At 39.9% G+C, this 20706-nt stretch overlaps 1 protein-coding gene across 1 annotated transcript in view; it reads left to right on the top strand.

The window, feature by feature from the left end:
• The window catches only part of chmp5 (charged multivesicular body protein 5), an 85248-nt gene extending 65194 nt beyond the window's left edge, over positions 1 to 20054 (top strand). Inside the window, exons 7-8 of the mRNA NM_001016748.2 lie at positions 5787 to 5899; positions 18680 to 20054. Coding sequence (NP_001016748.1) covers positions 5787 to 5899; positions 18680 to 18730 — 164 coding nt within the window. The 3' untranslated portion in view covers positions 18731 to 20054. The remainder of the gene's footprint in view (positions 1 to 5786; positions 5900 to 18679) is intronic.
• Positions 20055 to 20706: the final 652 nt, after the last annotated feature.

Raw genomic sequence — 20706 nt, 5'->3', positions numbered from 1 at the left:
CCTAGTCAAAGTCCTGACCTGAATCCAATTGAGATGTTGTGGCATGACCTTAAAAAGGCGGTTCATGCTAGAAAACCCTCAAATAAAGCTGAATTACAACAATTCTGCAAAGATGAGTGGGCCAAAATTCCTCCAGAGCGCTGTAAAAGACTCGTTGCAAGTTATCGCAAACGCTTGATTGCAGTTATTGCTGCTAAGGGTGGCCCAACCAGTTATTATGTTCAGGGGGCAATTACTTTTTCACACAGGGCCATGTAGGTTTGGATTTTTTTTCTCCCTAAATAATAAAAACCCTCATTTAAAAACTGCATTTTGTGTTTACTTGTGTTATCTTTGACTAATAGTTAAATGTGTTTGATGATCAGAAACATTTTGTGTGACAAACATGCAAAAGAATAAGAAATCAGGAATAGTTTTTCACACCACTGTATTTATTATGGCCCTTATCCATTGATATCTGGTGAGCTTATATATATTTTTGCTCTTACAGTCTACGCTATATGTATCTTATTTTTGTGTCTTCCATGTGCTTCCATTAACTGCATCTGTACACAAAGAAAAAATAGAAAATGCGACATTCAGATTAAAAGATTCCTGTATATATTAGTGAATTTGTGTACAGGTATGGGATCCCTTATCCGGAAACCCTGTTATCCAGAAAGTTTCAAATTACGGAAAGGCCATCTCCCATAGACTCCTTTATAAGCAAGTAATTCTAATTTTTAAAAATTATTTCCTTTTTCTCTGTAATAATAAAACAGTACCTTGTACTTGATCCCAACTAAGATATAATTACAGAATGCAATAAAAAGTATGTGAACCCTTTGGAATTATATGGATTTCAATCACAGTCTGCTTAAACTAATACCCCACACATAATTAACCCTTTAAGTGCCAGCCGAATTCGTCATTTCAGTTCCCCCCAGTGCCAGACGTTTTTTAAGCATTTTGTACTCATTCACTTTAACAATGTTTTTTGGTAGGAAAACCTCCATGAAACTAGGGAAATTATATATCGTTTTTTTCGTCACTAATTGGGCTTCGACTTACATACCAAATTTTATAACTTTTCTGGAGATATGATGTTTATTTTGGGTGAAATATGTAAAAAAAAAAAAAATTATGAAAAATTTCTGTATATTTTGAGTTTTTTTCCATAGAAAAGTTAATTTTACACACTTTTTTTTGTTGTTTGTAAAAGCCCTGATACTCCTAAGTCCAACAATACCAAATATGTGGTGGTACCCCACAGTTCCTGTCCAGAAGTAACCCCCAAACTAAAGCAATACTTTGTACAATATCATACCAGAACAAAGTGGAAAAGCTCTTGTAACAGTTGATGCAGCATAACTTATATGTAAATCTAAAATATCCCCTCATGTTTGGTATCTTTAAAAACTACAGACCTTCAGGTTTCTAGGTGCAATGTAGTTTCCACTCAAAAGCCAAATACTTTTTGTCAGTGCTTTGTGAAATTTGGAGCTTTTTTTGACTTTTTTTTTTGTTAAACGTAAACTTGGACGCATGATCAAATGTGGATTTGACAAAAAAAATCTCATAAAAATTTTCTAACAGGCAAATTTGAAAGAAAAACTTCTCCTGAATAAAATGATGCCCCATATGTATGGGTGCACATAAAGACATGGGCACCAAACACTCCAAAGCAGGGGCAATGTGTTAACCCCCCCTACCTGTGAAATAACCCAAACTATATATTTCTGAAAAGTGCACACCTTCAGCTATTCAGAGACGCCACTCTTCTCTTTCTACATGGAAAACTGTGGCTGCAGTCCCTTGCAGAAGTCAGCGATTTGGTCAGAAATCAAGGAAAAACCAGATACAAACCTAGATTTCTCCCCAAAATGTCCATGGCAACTACCAAAATCTTACTAACCATCAATCTGCAAGTTCCCCTGAATAAAACGATACCCCATATGTATGGGTGCACATAAAGACGTGGCCACCAAATGCCCCAAAACAGGGGCAATGCATAAGGGCAATTTCAGTTGAAATTTTGGGGGCTGCGCTCTATGTGCACTTCCTGCAGTTTTTCAGTGTTAACCCCCCCTACCTGTAAAATAACCCCCACAAACTATATATTTCTGAAAAGTGCACACCTTCAGCTATTCAGAGACACCACTCTCCTCTTTCTACATGGAAAATTGTGGCCGCAGTCCCTTGCAGAAGTCAGCGCTTTGGTCAGAAATCAAGGAAAAACCAGATACAAACCTAGATTTCTCCCCAAAATCTCCATGGCAACTACCAAAAACCAGGGTCGGACTGGGCCGCCGGGACACCGGGAAAAATCCCGGTGGGCCCCGGCCCAGTCCGACCTTTGCCGGCGCTCCCCCCTACTGACTGTTCCTCCCCTGATGCGTTCAATTTATACGCGCTCGGGGAGGACGTCAGGCGGGGGCCCTTCAAGGGGGTTTAGGGGGGCCCCTGGGGGGGTTAGGGGACGCGGCTGGGGCACCTGCAGGGCCCCTGGGGCGGGAGCCCCGGTGGGCCCTGCACCCCCAGTCCGACCCTGCCAAAAACTTACTTAACATCAATCTGCAAGTTTCCCTGAATAAAACGATACCCCATATGTATCGGTGCACATAAAGACGTGGCCAAATCAAATCACGAAAATGCAATAAAACCACTAAAAGCAAAGAAAGAACAATAATTGCAATGAAATCAGTAGTCAGAGCCCTGGATCCACCAATGTCACTGAAAAACCAACCTTTTTTGGGGCACTAAACATGCAATAAAGAACAATGCAAAGAAAACACAATAAAATCAGTAAAATCCAATAAAATCACCTAAAGCAACAGAAAATCTACCAACGACACTGCAGAACCAACCATTTTTTGGGCACTAGACACGCAATAAAGAACAATGCAAATGTAATAAAATCAAATCACGAAAATGCAATAAAGCCACTACAAGCAATGAAAGAACAATAATTGCAATGAAATCAGTGGTCAGAGCCCTGGATCCACCAATGTCACTGAAAACCAACCTTTTTTGGGGCACTAAACACACAATAAAGAACAATGCAAAGAAAACACAATAAAATCAGTAAAATCCAATAAAATCACCTAAACCAACAGAAAATCTACCAACGACACTGCAGAACCAACCATTTTTCGGGCACTAGACACGCAATAAAGAACAATGCAAATGTAATAAAATCAAATCACGAAAATGCAATAAAACCACTAAAAGCAATGAAAGAACAATAATTGCAATGAAATCGGTGGTCAGAGCCCTGGATCCACCGCATATTCAGCACCCAATAGCAATAGAAAAGTTAATATGCAATAAAATAATTAAAAAACAGAAATCAATTATGAAAACGCCAAAAAAACACAAAAATGCAACCAAATAATTATAGAACAAGATCAGAAATAAAGTTTTAGTTAAAAAAAGACTGCCAAAGAAAGCAAAGAAAGATAGAAAAAAGTGTAAGTGTGTGTAAGTGTATGTGTGTGCTTGGCAAAGTTGTATATAAGTGTGTGTGTGTGTGTGTGTGTGTGTGTGTGTGTGTGTGTGTGTGCAAAAGTGTAATAATGAGAAAGAAGAAATGGGGAAAAAAATTTAGACAGTTTAGATAGAAATAAGCAAAATAAACAGTGTTGTAGAGTTGTAGTTCAGCTCACCCATGGCAGGCAGGTGATCAGAGGCGATCCAGTCGATCAGGAAGGCAGCAGGGGTCCCAGCAGAGCAGAGAGGGGGAGGCGACAGAAGGGGGGGGCGCTATTTAAATGGACAGCAGTGGACACGTCATCATAATGTGCCCACTGCTGTGATTGGCTGGAGGACCCGATCGCCGGCGCTGGGGGACCCGATCCGTGAGTATGTCCTTCAATGCTCGTTGCCTAGGGGGATCTGAGGGATTTACAAGCGCGGCGCTGCTTTAAAAGCGAGCGCTTGTAAACCCGATAGTGCTGTAGGACGTAGATTCTACGTCCTGTGGCACTAAGGTACTTTGCTACCCAGGACGTAGACTCTACGTCCTATGGCACTAAAAGGGTTAAATGTTTTCATGTTTTTGTTGAACACACCATGTAAACATTCACAGTGCAGGTGGGAAAAGTATGTGAACCCTTGGATTTAATAACTGGTTGAACCTTCAACCAAATGTTTCCTGTAGTTGCAGATCAGACGTGCACATTGCTCAGAAGTCATTCTTGACCATTCCTCTTTACAGAACTGTTTCAGTTCAGCAATATTCTTGGGATGTCTGGTGTAAATCGCTTTCTTGAGGTCATGCCACAGCATCTCAATCGGGTTGAGGTCAGGACTCTGACTAGGCCACTCCAGAAGGTGTATTTTCTTCTGTTTAAGCCATTCTGTTGTTTATTTACTTCTATGCTTTGGGTTGTTGTGCTATTGCAACACCCATCTTCTACTGAGCTTCAGCTGCTGGGCAGATGGCCTTAAGTTCTCCTGCAAAATGTCTTGATAAACTTGGGAACTAATTTTTCCTTCGATGGTAGCAATCCGTCCAGGCCCTGACACAGCAAATCAGCCCCAAACCATGATGCCCCCACCACCATACTTCACAGTTGGGATGAGGTTTTGATGTTGGTGTGCTGTGCCTCTTTTTCTCCACACATAGTGTTGTGTGTTTCTTCCAAACAACTCAACTTTGGTTTCATCTGTCCACAGAATATTTTGCCAGTACTGCTGTGGAACATCCAGGTGCTCTTTTGCAAACTTTAAACGTTCAGCAATGTTTTTTATGGACAGCAGTGGCTTCCTCTGTGGTATCCTCCCATGAAATCCATTCTTGTTTAGTGTTTTACGTATTGTAGATTTGCTAACAGGTATGTTAGCAGATGCCAGACACTTTCGTAAGTCTTTAGCTGACACTAGGATTCTTCTTCACCTCATTGAGCATTCTGCGCTGTGCTCTTGCACTCATCTTTACAGGACGGCCACTCCTAGGGAGAATAGCAGCAGATCTTTCTCCATTTATAGACAATTTGTCTTACCATGGACTGATGAACAGCAAGGCTTTTGGAGATACTTTTATAACCCTTTCCAGTCTTCTGAGAGCTCTTTTGTGCGAGGCATCATTCACATCAGGCAATGCTTCTTGGGAATAGCAAACCCAAAACTGGTGTGTGTTTTTTATAGGGCAGGGCAGCTGTAACCAACACCTCCAATCTCATCTCATTGATTGAATCCAGTTGGCTGACACCTCTCTCCAATTAGCTCTTGGAGATGTCATTAGTCTAGGGGTTCACATACTTTTTCCACCTGCACTGTGAATGTTTACATGGTGTGTTCAATAAAAACATGGAAACATTTAATTATTTGTGTGGTATTAGTTTAAGCAGTCTATTGTTGTGACTTAGATGAAGATCAGATCATATTTTATGACCAATTTGTGCAGAAATCCATATAATTCCAAAGGGTTCACATACTTTTTATTGCAACTGTAATCCGTATTGGAGCCAAAACAATCCTATTAGGTTTATTTAATATTTAAATGATTTTTAGCAGACTTAAGGTATGGAGATCCAGATTACGTAAAGGGATTTAAATTGTAACTCTACTTGGGAAGGAATTTATATGAATGATATATAATCAAATAGATCTATGAAATATGCCAGTAAGATTGTCAGTCTGCAAAAAAAGCGCTTCAGTGAGGGTTATAAAAGTTACTTTAAGATCTGCAGGGTGGTGAGTTTGGGCCAAGAAGATGGAAGGTTACAAATGTTATTGTGGACCTCCAGATGCTACAGAATTTGATTTCTTCTTTTTCCTTGTTGATTACTTGTTCTCAATTACAGAGCTGGATGCACTAGGAGATGAACTTTTGTTAGATGACGACACCTCATACTTAGATGAAGCTGCCTCTGCACCAGCAATCCCAGAAGGGGTTCCCAATGACTCCAAAAATAAGGTTGGTTTTCTCAGCATCTTATGCTACACAAGAAAATCCATTGACAGTAGAGATATTATATCCACAAATATTTAACTTATTAAAATTAATCGAACATTTCATTAAAAAATAGTTTTATCAAAATGTTCGTTTTATTAAAATTAATGAGTTATTGTTTTCTGAAATAGGGAGTTAGATAAACAGACAGGGTGCAGGGTAGCCTTTTTAAGAATGGGCTTCACACAGGCCTGCTTGAATGAACAGGAGATACAGTCATGGCCAAAATTGTTGGCACCCCCAGAAATGTTTCCAGAAAATCAAGTATTTCTCACAGAAAAGTATTGCAGTAACACATGTTTTGCTATACACATGTTTATTCCCTTTGTGTGTATTGGAACAGAACAAAAAAGGGAAGAAAAGAGGCAAATTGTACATAATGTCACACAAAGCTCCAAAAATGGGCTGGACAAAATTATTGGCACCCTTTCAAAATTGAGGATAAATAAGATTGTTTCACACATGCAATGCTCCTTTAAACTCACCTGGGGCAAGTAACAGGTGTGGGCAATATAAAAATCGCACCTGAAAGCAGATAAAAAGGAGAAAAGTTCACTTAGTCTTTGCATTATGTGTCTGTATGTGCCACTCTAAGCATTGGACAACAGAAAGAGGAGAAGAGTACTGTCTGAGGCCTTGAGAACCAAAATTGTGGAAAAATATCAACAATCTCAAGGTTACAAGTCCATCTCCAGAGATCTAGATTTGCCTTTGTCCACAGTGCGCAACATTATCAAGAAGTTTGCAACCCAATGGAAATGTAACTAATCTTCCTGAGGAAAAATTGATGAAAGGTTGCAACGCAGGATAGTCTGGATGGTGGATAAGTAGCCCCAAACAAGTTTCAAAGAAATTCAAGCTGTCCTGCAGGCTCAGGGAGCATCAGTGTCAGCGCAAACTATCCGTCGACATTAAAATGAAATGAAACTCAATGCAGGAGACCCAGGAGGACCCCACTGCTGACACAGACACATAAAAAAGCAAGACTAGTTTGCCAAAATGTACTTGAGTAAGTCACAATCCTTCTGGGAAAACATCTTGTGGATAGATGAGACCAAGATAGAGCTTTTTGGTAAAGCACATCATTTTACTGTTTACTGTAAACGGAATGAGGCCTACAAAGAAAAGAAAACAGTACCTACAGTGACATATGGTGGAGGTTCAATGATGTTTTGCTGCCTCTGGCATTAGGTGCCTTGAATGTGTGCAAGGCACCATGAAATCTAAGGATTACCAAAGGGTTTTGGGTTGCGCTGTAGAGCCCAGTGTCAGAAAAGCTGGGTTTGTGTCCAAGATCTTGGGTCTTCCAGCAGGACAATTACCCCAAACATACGTCAAAAAGCACCCAGAAATGGATGGCAACAAAGCGCTGGAGAGTTCTGAAGTGGCCAGCGATGAGTCCAGATCTAAATCCCATTGAACATCTGTGGAGAGATCTTAAAATTGCTGTTGGGAGAAGGCGACATTCCAATAAGAGAGACCTGGAGCAGTTTGCAAAGGAAGAGTGGTCCAAAATTCCAGGTGAGAGGTGCTTATTGATGGTTATAGGAAGCAACTGATTTCAGTTATTTTTTCCAAAGGGTGTGCAACCAAATATTAAGTTACGGGTGCCAATAATTTTGTCCAGCCCATTTTTGGAGTTTTGTGTGACATTATGTCCAATTTGTTTTTTTTCCTCCCTTTTTTGTTCTGTTCCAATACACACAAAGAGAATAAACATGTGTATAGCAAAACATGTGTTACTGCAATACTTTTCTGTGAGAAATACATGATTTTCTGGAAAAATTTCTGGGGTGCCAACAATTTTGGCCATGACTGTAGTACTATAGAGGAACTGAATATATAAATAAGGACAGGACCACACCGATAAGATTAAGGGAACAAACTATAAGTGGATAAGTGTTTACTTGGGTTGAGGTAAGGCTTCTGTTGGAGGCCGGTCAAGTACTTCCAAACCAGTTTCTGTCCAAACATCACATTGTGCATGGGTGCTTCGTTGTGATGAAACAGGAAAGGGACTACCCACAGGCCAAGTGACACACACTTTTTTTTTTGCTTTATAGAAAACTCAAACTGTTTAAAAAAAAGTGTGAAATTCAAAGTGTGAAAGCAAAATAGTAGACTACTTCAGAGAGAGTTTGCTGTGCATTCAAGGTTGAGTTGAGTTCTAAAGTTTATATACACCAATGCGAAAGATGTTCAAGTTTTTTACAACTTTACTTTTTATGTCACCTTAAGTTGCCTGTGGTAAGTCAAATAGTATATCTACTTAATTTCTCTATAAGGTCATTTTTAAAGTAATAACTTAAATACTGATTTAATTCTGCTTTTATCTGAATTCCTATGGTACAAAAATGTACATAGACTTTGCTAGTATTTTGTGGCATTGCTTAACTTAAATCTTACAGGGTAGTCTTCCACAAGCTTTCCAAAATATGTTGTTGGAATTTTTGCACATTGCTTCTGACAGAATTGATGTGCAGCCCTTTGCTCTTAAAGGAGAAAGAAAGGTAAAAACTAAGTAAGCCTTATCAGAAATGTAAACAGAGCCATAAGCACTCACAGAAACTCTGCACTGACTTCTCGGAGAAAAAATTTCTTGTCTGTAATTCCTGTGCCAGAGACACACAGCTTTCTGTTCTATGCTCTCTCCTGCTCCCCCCTCCCTCAAGAATGCTAAGAACTCGCCCCCCCCTTAGGAATGTGGATCTGAGCCAATCAGCAGGAAGCTGACTCATAGGGGGGAATTCACAAAAGTGGAGATAGCCCTTTTTTGGAGTAAAAGTGGTGGAAAAACTGTCGGAAAACACTTTCTCCAGATTCACAAACAGGAATCCGCCTAAATTCCGACTCAACCGCCACTTTTCCGTTTTTGGTGAAAGAAAGACAGTTTACAGACACTTTTGTGAATTTGTCGTTTAAAAGACATTTATACGACATTTCAACAACATTTTTCACCGACATTTTCAAAATGGAGTAAAGCTCAGTGTAACTCTGTTACAATTCTAAGCTCTTCCCCCCCCATTGGGGGATCGTTTACATATTAATGGGGATTAGCAGCCTATTGTTAGGGTACAAGTCTAACCCTAGTACAAAAAGCCTAATTAACATTTTATAAACAAGTAAAACACTTATTAAAAAAAGTTTCATTTATATCTTATATATAAAATGTTTTTACCTCACATTTGCATGATTATGCTAGTTTTAGCTTAATCAATGAGGCAATAATAACATTTTGTGTGACTATATTGTAAACATTTTTATTAAAAGGAAAAGTAAAGCCTCCCAGGCAAATTTTTAGTTTAAGCAGCTTCACTGACATTTGCCCCAACTTATCTGTGCCCCCATAGCATGTCCAGAACTACAAAGCAGCTTGACAGCATGGTCCCCGCCATCTTGGTGATCAGCACATACACAGTGGCACCCAAACTGGGATATTGGGGTACAGGGTTGGACTGGCCCAACAGGGCACTGGAGAAAAACCTGGGGGACCCTAGTCCTGTTGGACCTCTATTCACCGGGCATGTTGGTGTGTGGGCTGGATTGCTGCTGACCAGTAATGAGTAGGGGCTAGAGAAGATGGTATTTAGACCCTTAAATCATGTTACAGAAGTGGAATTACACAGAAATATAGAAAACATTAGAAAACCCAAATTGTCCTGAAAAAAATGATGTATAGTTTCACTGGGCAAACTAAATTTACCCCTCCGGAAATGCCCCAAAGTGAAATGACAAATGGCATATGAAATGCAAAATCCTGCTGGTAAAATCCTTATTCCGAGGCTCATGCAGCTGTGGGACTGGGTTTGATGGTACCGACAGATTTACTAACGGCTAAAGGCAAATTCATAAAAAATTTGTCAGGAAAATGACAAAATCTGAAAACTGTCTGTTTAAAAGACAAATTCACAAAAGTGGAGATAGAGGTTTGTGAATTAGGTGGAAAATCCGACAAATCTATCTCCACTTTTATTTTGTCTCAATATCACCACTTTTGTGAATTCCCCCCATAGTCTTACTAACTGAGCATGCACACTTGGTCTGGGTGTCTGTGCAGGAGTGAGGCATTATGGGAACTTTCTTTACACAGCTCAGCGTTTTTTTCTTCCTGTTTGGCTTCTGATCATCTGAACAGGTGAAATATGGGTAGACTTAAGAGCACTATTGAGACAACTGAAGGTATGCCTGCAGCTTGAGATTAACTCTTTAGTAGCCTTTCCTTCTCCTTTAAATGCTTTTTCAGTTCAGTCCTCAAATTTTCCATATGGATTCAGGTTTGATGGCCATTCTAATACTTTGTTTACTATAAGTAATTTTTTGCAACTTTGGAGGTATGCTTTGGATGATTTCCAGTTAGAAGAAAAAAATTGTGACCAAGTTTTAAGTTTCTGGCTGAAGTCTTGAGGTGTTGCCACAGAAGTTTTAGAAATTCTACATAACCATCCTTCCTCATGATACCATGGGGCCGGTTCACTAAAGGTCGATAATGCTTATCGCATGCTTTTTTGCATTAAAAAGCATGTGATAAATAAGTACCGATTTGCATGCGTTAATCCGCATATCGCATGCGCAAAAAAATGCATTATCGCAAAGGGTTATTTCTAACACATTGCGTTAATTACTGAATAGAAATAGTACTTAACGCATGATTCACAAACACATATGAAACGTTAAACGCGCAAAATATCGCTTTAATCTGTGCGAATATTAACGCCTACTTGGGGTAGACGGTACTTAAAGAAAATTGTGGTTTGTGAGTGTTTGGCAACACAACATGGAGTTTGCAGTTGGATTTTTTCAAGTATGTGATCGTCCTAGAGTGATGCATCCTCCAGTTTTCAGGGAATGTGGTAATTTTCAGAACAGTAGTTTTCAGAAAGTAATGGTTACATGCGTAATATCATGCGCTAATATCGCACGTGGTGAAATATATCACGAGCGGTGGGAAACAACGCACGCGGCGGAAAATAACGCAAGAAAATCGCTCATCGAGAGTTAAATAACACAAAGAACATTGCTTCTTAATTATGACAAGTGTCCTTTTAGTGAATCGAGCGTTAAGTCTCAAAAAATAAGAAGTGATAACATTTTTAATGCATGCTATAAATAGTATACTGGTCCCTTTCCCAGCAAAACACCACGCAAGCATGATTTCCCTATGACTCACAGTCGGGGCAGTGTTCTTAGTCTTAAAAAATTAAACCTTCTTCCTCTGTGTATAGTGATGGCCAAATAGACCTAATTTTATTTAATCATACCAGAGAACCCTTCTCCAAAAGGCTAGGTCTTTGAAGTTTGCAATTGATCACCAGGACAGTTTTGCTTCTCTATCTCCATTCTGGCATATTCAAAAGTGTTGGGAGATTGTATGTAAACTTTTGACCCACAAGAAATCAGATATGGTAAACTAAATATAAAATAAATCCGTCTCTAATCTATTACTTTTAAATGATCTAATATAGAAATAAAGTAAATACCCTATTTGACTTACTGCAGCCGATGTATGGTAACATGAAAAAGGTGAAGTTGTAAAAACTTGAGTTTGAACATCTTTAGCATAGCTGTTTGTAAACATTAGCACCCAACTGTATGTGTTCTTAGTTTTTTCCCTGACATGCCATTGAGATTAGCTGCATGTATAACAATGATCACTGAATACTAAGCATTTAATAGTGGATCGCACTAGAGACTGTATTGAATAGTACTGTTGTGGCATTCCTTTAGACAGGAGAAAGATTTTATACCTGGCAGGCAAAGTAATTTATATGCATCTGTTATGCAGAAAACCATTATCCATAATGCTCCAAATTACAGCAATTTTTTAAAATTTTTTCCTTTTCTCCAGGAGTCCCTCAGCAGCATAGGGAGACTAGAGTTAATGCACACTTTCCTCTAGGAGGCTTTTGAAGAACTGAAATGTGTGGTGTCCTCCCCTATTTGTCCTCCCCTATTTGTCCTTATTTCAAATCTGAACTGTAGGGCATGCCCAAGTGTTGCCCCCATTAAGAAGTGACCGAAAGCATGCTGCAGTGCTGCTAGGTCTGTCTCTCTCGCACCACCCATCTGGGGGAACAATTTCAGAAAAGGCACAAGATATATGCTGTAACTTTGTCTTTTAGGTACCCTGCAGAGACAAGGTATGCTGTAGCGCTACCTAAGGTCTCAGGTACAATATGCCTTAGTCTTTACTAATGGTATGCAGTAGCGCTGATACAAAAAAGCAACAAGTCCACTGGGGCTACTAAGTGACCTTACAAATGGCCCAAAGACTCAGAGGGACGCAAAACCCTTAAATACACCTGAGTACCCCCCTAACCAATCCGGCTTAGTTACCGGACTGGCTGCACACCTTCCAAGCAACCATCATAGGTATGACTGCTTCAATAGATAAGTTAGCTGCCATATAAACAGTCAGCCCATTGTGACCTGTGTGCACTATTTACAGGCACTGCCCCCAACCCACCCACAGCCCCATTACAGGATCCCCAAAATCTCTCATCAGAGGAGAAGGGTTTTCTTCCAGGAGGAGACCAGTGACTGGGAGGACGGGGCCTCTGAATCTCTGCCATCAGCAGAACGCACACATATGTATCAGTCAGTAGCTGTGAATGCGCTATTATCAGATATGTTCCAATCACTAGGTATTCAGGAGAAAAAGAAGAAACTCAAAACATTAGCCAAAATCTGTGGCTCCACTCAAAAGAAGCAACGTTGCTTCCCAGTACTTGATACATTGAAGAAACCATTCAAAAAGACAACTTTTCAAGTACAAACGTATCAACACACTTTATAGACCAAACATACCGCAATAAATGGGACACCATCCCCAAAGTTAATACACCCGTGGCCTAGCTAACAAAACATACCTCCATTCTGGCCTAGAGAATGGTACTTCCTTTAAAGACCTAATGGACAGGAAGGCTACTTAAGAACATTTTCTCCTGCTCCACTGCAGCCTTTAAACCTGTCATTGCCTCAACTCAAGCACACTTGTGCAACTCCAGAAAGATGACCTGAAATTACCAGAAGTGCAGTGCTAAGAGGGCCCCAGACAAAATGCAAGATCAATGAGAATTACGACCCTCCTTGTGTAGAGAGCGCAGTGGGGGGTCGCCTATCCCAGTTCAAGGGGAAGTAGCTCCAGACCAGGACAGACAAAGGGTAAGGAAGATCAGCATGTCTGAATACCAAATTCATTTCAAAGCAACTCCCCAACCCCAGATTCATGCAATCAAAAATACCCCAATCACCACAGGGACAAAGGACGCTTCAGCAAGCTATAAACAGCATGCTCACCAAGGCTATCATACCGGTTCCGCCACAAGAAAAAAAGAAGGTGGTTTTATTCAAACCTGTTCCTAATCCCCAAGAAAGATGAATGGTGTGCCCAGTATTTGATCTAAGTGCCCCTAAGAGCACTGTCTCTCCCGGCAGCTAACAACAAAACACGCAAATGCCTCCAGATGCTACTGGCCCAGGATAGCATGGTGCTCAGACTGTATCACCGACATGGCACCCACCTCAGAGGGAGGACCTCTTACTTCAGCACCAGTGCAGGCACCCTTACCTCAAACAACTTTTTCTTATGGCATGGCTGTTGAGAGCTCCATCTGGAGACAAAAAGGCTTCCTTAAACAGAGTTACACAAATGCTCCTGTGAACCCGCAAGTCCACAACCTCTTTAGCTTACTGCCATATATGGCGCACGTTCACTGCCTGGAGCAAAAGCAGGTACCGTATATACTCGAGTATAAGCCGATCCGAATATAAGCCGAGGTACCTAATTTTACCTAAGAAAACTGGAAAAACTTATTGACTCGAGTATAAGCCTAGGGTGGAAAATGCAGCTGCTACTGCTAAGTTTCAATAATCAAATAAATAACCGATAAATAAATAATAGATAACTTTAGGGAAAGAAAAATGCTACAGCAGCAGACAAAAGCAAGTTTGGGAAGGCTAAGGAAGATGCCATACTTATTATCAAGTACTTGCCATCCTGCTGTGTGCGCTCCCGTCCTGCTGAGTGCGCTCCCCTGTGTGCGCTCCCATCGTATCAATTGTGTGCTTCACTTATATGCTTTGTGCGCTCCCATCATATTAGTGCTTTGTGCTCGTCCCATGGTATCTTTGTGCGCATCCCATTATGGCGCGTCGCATTGGAAGCATGACATTAGGTGTCATTAGGGTGACTTTACTAACTGATAGATACTCACAGACCATTACTGTCATCTGAATATACTTTTACTCCTTCCAAGCCCTTCAGCATGCCAACCTAGTCTGCTTTCTGTCTCAGAGCCACTGATAAGATTCTTCAAGCTGTCTAGCTCGTGTTATTCTCAAGACAAGTTATTTTACCACTTACTGACTCTGGTTTGTGTAGGTCTTACATTCCCCAAGCTGACTAGCAACCACTATGAGTGCTGTGCCCATAAATGCCCACAAAATGCCCCGAGATAGCCATAGCTTCATATGCAATTAATTTAAACTGAACTGATCCCCCTTGATGGCCTGTAAGCCTAACAAGCAGATCACAAAATGCCTATGGAACAGTACTGACCCCAAACATTACTGGTTTAGGAAATGGCCTCCCACTCACAGCAGGCATTGTTTAACCTATTTTGTTTTAGAAAAGACCAACTCCCATCTGATAGCAGTGAATATTGGCTGTGTGAGCTTTTCATGGCAAGCTAAAAGATTGTCTGGAATTCTATTTCCTTTTACCAAGCAGTAGGGAGTGGGGGGAACAAGAACATCACTTTGGGCTCCAGCTCGGTGCACGTATATGTAACTGTGCGCTGTTGCTCACAAGGAGCGCGTTACAACTACACAACGAGCAACAGCACAGTTACATATACTCGAGTAGAAGCCGAGGGTTACTTTTTCAGCACATTTTTAATGCTGAAAAACTCTGCTTTTACTCGAGTATTTACGGTAATTAGACCATTCCAAATGCGGAATTCTGTCTCTATTGGATTTCCTGCAGGATCGCCTGGACAAGGGCCTAGGAGTACGCTCGCTCAAACTCTGTTCCCAGGACAGGTGCTGTGCGTGTGCTCCACAAGGTAGTCTTTAAGTTTAGTTTTAAAAAGACTGAGGGAGAATTCTCTCCGGAGGAAATCAAGGATGGCGTTCCAAATGTAAGGGGCAGCAAGGGTGAAAGGTTTAAGTCAGAAAACCGCCTTAGAGGAGGGTGCAACCAAGCGGTTGCTCTTAGAGGAGCAGAGGAATCTGCCAGGGATGTATGGAAATGTAGTGAGGGGCAGAGGAATGGAGGGCTTTAAAGATTAAGAGAAGGAGTTTGTAAGATATTCTTTGTTTAATGGGAAGCCATGATAAGGACTTTAGCAGTGGAAGAGCCTAAAATCTCCTAGACGAGAGGAGGAGAATGCTTGCAGTGGTATTTAATACAGACTGTAGGGGGGGATAGATGGGAGTCGCGGAGACCAGTTAGTAGCAGGAAAAAGGACTATAGGGGAGAATACATTTCAATTCTGCAAAAGCCATCCTGCCTCCTAAAGGGAAGTGTGCATTAACCCTAGTGTATGCAAAACAGAGACCTATACCACACACCCTTTGGCTCTCCAAAATAATTAAACGCCCGGTGCACACTCCTGAAGGGATCGTTACCCTCCCAAAACCAAAGTAGCAACAAAATGCAAATGGCACTCGGAGCTGCAAAAAAAGCGAACAAGCCCTTTATTGCGGAGTTGCAACGTTTTGGGGCAAAGTGACCCCATTGCTACATTAACCCTAGTGTCTCTGTGGTACCGTGACGGGACGCTGAGAAAAGAAGCTATTGTTGAGTATTACAAATCCCCCTATTCTCTGAAATAATAACAATATTTTGTAGTTGAAAAACAAAATTTTCTGGGCCCCGCTCCCACATGGCCCCTCCTATCAGTACAAAGGACACACAGACCAAAAAAGTATGAGGGCCCCCCTAACTCTATGCTGGCCATGGCCCCCCATACACAGTGCCCCCAATAGCCCCCATACACAGTGCCCCAAAGACGGTCTTCTTTGGCTTCGGTGGCAGCTCCGGTGACTTCGGACTCCTTGGCAAGACAGGCCCTTTTATCAGGTTGCAACCAATCGGATTAGCCACTTACCACCAATGAAATTTAAGATGCCCAATGTTATGGGCCTAGTCCATCTTATGTGATTAAAGGGGGCCCCAGCTAACCAGAAAAGTTTAGCACGGCCGGGCACCCCTTAAATGTGGAAATTTTCCGGGCCCGGGACGACTGTGCCCCCCTGATGGTGGCCCTGACGGTTTAACTGAAAAATCAGCTTTCTCAAGAGACCGCTGTTTGGAATCTGCGCCATCTTAAATGTAACGCTCCGTTATATGACGTCATCAACGTTGCAGTGGCAATGCACACCTTAATAAATCCACATTTGCATTCAGTTGCGATGTTAGTAAGTCTGTATTAGTGATCCCATATTATGTAGCCTCATCAATATAGCAGTGTCTACCATAGCAAGTCTATATTATCATGTACAGTGGTGTGAAAAACTATTTGCCCCCTTCCTGATTTCTTATTCTTTTGCATGTTTGTCACACTTAAATGTTTCTGCTCATCAAAAACCGTTAACTATTATTTAAAGATAACATAATTGAACACAAAATGCAGTTTTTAAATGAAGGTTTACGTTATTAAGGGAGAAAAAAAACTCCAAATCTACATGGCCCTCTGTGAAAAAGTGATTGCCCCCCTTGTTAAAAAATAACTTAACTGTGGTTTATCAATTTCAATTTTTAATTTCAATATGAATTTCTGTAGTCACCCCCAGGCCTGATTACTGCCACACCTGTTTCAATCAAGAAATCACTTAAATAGGAGCTACCTGACACAGAGAAGTAGACCAAAAGCACCTCAAAAGCTAGACATCATGCCAAGATCCAAAGAAATTCAGGAACAAATGAGAACAAAAGTAATTGAGATCTATCAGTCTGGTAAAGGTTATAAAGCCATTTCTAAAGCTTTGGGACTCCAGCGAACCACAGTGAGAGCCATTATCCACAAATGGCAAAAACATGGAACAGTGGTGAACCTTCCCAGGAGTGGCCGGCCGACCAAAATTACCCCAAGAGCGCAGGGACAACTAATCCGAGAGGCCACAAAAGACCCCAGGACAACATCTAAAGAACTGCAGGTCTCACTTGCCTCAATTAAGGTCAGTGTTCACGACTCCACCATAAGAAAGAGACTGGGCAAAAACGGCCTGCATGGCAGATTTCCAAGGCGCAAACCACTTTTAAGCAAAAAGAACATTAAGGCTCATCTCAATTTTGCTAAAAAACATCTCAATGATTGCCAAGACTTTTGGGAAAATACCTTGTGGACCGACGAGACAAAAGTTGAACTTTTTGGAAGGTGCGTGTCCCGTTACATCTGGCGTAAAAGTAACACAGCATTTCAGAAGAAGAACATCATACCAACAGTAAAATATGGTGGTGGTAGTGTGTTGGTCTGGGGTTGTTTTGCTGCTTCAGGACCTGGAAGGCTTGCTGTGATAGATGGAACCATGAATTCTACTGTCTACCAAAAAATCTTGAAGGAGAATGTCCGGCCATCTGTTCGTCAACTCAAGCTGAAGCGATCTTGGGTGCTGCAGCAGGACAATGACCCAAAACACACCACCAAATCCACCTCTGAATGGCTGAAGAAAAACAAAATGAAGACTTTGGAGTGGCCTAGTCAAAGTTCTGACCTGAATCCTATTGAGATGTTGTGGCATGACCTTAAAAAGGCGGTTCATGCTAGAAAACCCTCAAATAAAGCTGAATTACAACAATTCTGCAAAGATGAGTGGGCCAAAATTCCTCCAGAGCGCTGTAAAAGACTCGTTGCAAGTTATCGCAAACGCTTGATTGCAGTTATTGCTGCTAAGGGTGGCCCAACCAGTTATTAGGTTCAGGGGGCAATTACTTTTTCACACAGGGCCATGTAGGTTTGGATTTTTTTTCTCCCTAAATAATAAAAACCCTCATTTAAAAACTGCATTTTGTGTTTACTTGTGTTATCTTTGACTAATAGTTAAATGTGTTTGATGATCAGAAACATTTTGTGTGACAAACATGCAAAAGAATAAGAAATCAGGAAGGGGGCAAATAGTTTTTCACACCACTGTATGTTAGTAAGTCCATAGTTGTACTCTCGCCTTGTAAAAACTCATCGCTATTATCCGAACAGCTTATACCTTGCCAAATCCATATTACCAGACATGCCACTATATTTGTAATTTAGTCGTCCCCCCCCCCCCCCCATTTTCTAAATGCTTCTTCTACAGTTTAGGGGTACAACACTTTTCACTCTCCTAATGAGTTTTCCTAGTAGCATAAACATAGCCATTTACAGGGGTTAAGTCTGAATATTTTTTTGTGGTCTAATAAGGGTACATGTTTTCTTACAAAGCAGTAAGACATGGGACAAATTATATTATCAGGCAAACTTGATTAAGATTTATTTTTAAGTCATTTTTATAACATTACAATCAAAATTTCTTAAGCCTCTAGTTCAGTTGCTGAGAGTAAATTGCAATGCCGTTAGATGTTTTATATACCCTCTAAGAATTCTGCCTTCTATATTAATAAATAAATGATGGCACATGTGCAGCTATTCACATTATTCCAGGACCATTCAGTTACCTTTTTATTCTAAGAGTGGATTACTTGGGACATATTCTGTGGCTCTTAAGTATTAGTAACATTTTATGTTTGTTTGTTTTTTTATTCTACAGGATGGAGTACTGGTTGATGAATTTGGTCTGCCACAGATCCCGGCTACATAAATTTATCTTGACAAATGAAGGATTTACATAAATATCACTTTTTATTTAATATTCGACTTTATATTTTGGTTTCTCTTAACAATTATTTAACAAAGGTACATATATAAGACAATTTTCTGTTTTGACAATTTAGTCACTCTGTTTTACTCTGCATCCCAAAATTTCATTCATCCGCTTGACATAATTTTGCAATGCCTTGTTTTGCAAAAGTTTGTTGCCCATCTTGTTTGATGTCTTGTAATTTTTACTTGGTATAATGGGTTGGGGTGCTTTCTCAATGTTCTTAAACTCCAAGTACAGGCATGGGACCCCTTATCCGGAAACCCGTTATCCAGAAAGTTCTGAATTATGGAAAGGCCATCTTCCACAGACTACATTATAAGCAAATGATTTTGATTTTTGGAAATTATTTCCTTTTTCTCTGTAATAAATAAATAAAACAGAACCTTGTATTTGATCCCAATTAAGATATAATTAATCCTTATTGGAGGCAAAACAATCCTATTGGATTTATTCAATATTTAAATGATTTTTAGCAGACTTAAGGTATGGAGATCGAAATTGCGGAAAGATCCCTTATGTGGAAAACCACAGGTCCTGAGCATTCTGGATAACAGGTCCCATACCTGTACTGTATATTTCAGGACCACCATCTTCATTTTCATAATTTCTTAATATACAATGCAGTTGTGGAATTTAGTTTTCATAGGAACAGATATTAGCTACAGGTCCTATATTCTAAGTAGATGAATTTTACTTCTCCACCCATTTTTTTTTTTTTCGTAATGAAAGAAAATATAATTCTAAGCATTTGTTCATTGCACACCAAGTAAAGATTTTTCAGTGGTTTTAAAGTTTTCTATAAAAGTAATTACACAGTTGCAAGCAGTTTTTGTTTATCCCTGTTTTATGCCGTTCACCCTTAAAACTGTGCAACAGGAGTTATGTCCCTTCTAGCTGACTTGCAATACTGATTCAGCAGTCAGAAGTGCAGACAATTTAAACGGGCAGATATGTTGTTTTCACTAGCAATACATTTTCAAATATCTTTTGAATGTAATGTATATTGGAAAGACATTCACTGTTCATTCATTTTTTATTACATTTACTACATTTATTCAGTTTTTGGGTGGAGAACTTATTTAATTTAATTCCAGAAGTACATTACTCGCTATAACTAGTGCTTGTGAATATTTGAAATTTCTTTTGATAAAAGCAAATCTTTTTAAATTATCCTGAACATTAAGAGACAGATTTTCTCTAAATATGTTTGTTCATTTTAAAAACATGAAACTGTTAATAAAGAGAGATTGCTGCCAAGCTGTACTGTGTTCAGTATTTGCTTTCTTTAATATTTTTACATGTTGGTCTGAACTAAGTGAGTGGTAATAAACCTAAATTGGTTGTATGGCTAGAAAAGGGTTTTATCACCTTACATGCCAATTGGAGCACAATTTATGTATAAATATGGGACCTGTTATCTGGAATGCTTGGTATATGGGGGTTTTCATTAAGGGGCACATTCACTAAGCTATTTTGAGTCTGATTTTTTTTTTTACTTCTAGATAATTTTGAGTACAAATGGTTTTTGCCAGTACTCAATGTTTTTTGGAAAGTTTCATTGAAAATAACTCGAACACTTTGCGATATATTAACAGTTTGATTACTATTGTCTCAGGAATATAAATTCAGCAAGGTTTGATTGGTCGAGTACCATTGAGTCTTTTAGAAGGCTTCAAATACTAGAAATTTTGAGTTTAACTCCAAAATAGTACAAAAATGTAAATATTCATTTTCAGCCTGTCCTTTTGCTTCATGCTTTCAACAGAAAGATGTGACTCTTGTACAGTGTGTGTGTGTGTGTGTGTGTGAAATCCCATTGCCCGTGTTACCTCCAATCAATGGCACCTTACTGACTGGCCTAGTAACTTATACCTCTTCACCTTTATGCCTTTCATCAATTAATTTATTTCTAA

This window comes from Xenopus tropicalis, chromosome 6 (genome assembly GCF_000004195.4).
Source record: "Xenopus tropicalis strain Nigerian chromosome 6, UCB_Xtro_10.0, whole genome shotgun sequence".
Taxonomy (NCBI): domain Eukaryota; kingdom Metazoa; phylum Chordata; class Amphibia; order Anura; family Pipidae; genus Xenopus; species Xenopus tropicalis.
This window is presented reverse-complemented; position numbering and strand designations above follow the sequence as displayed.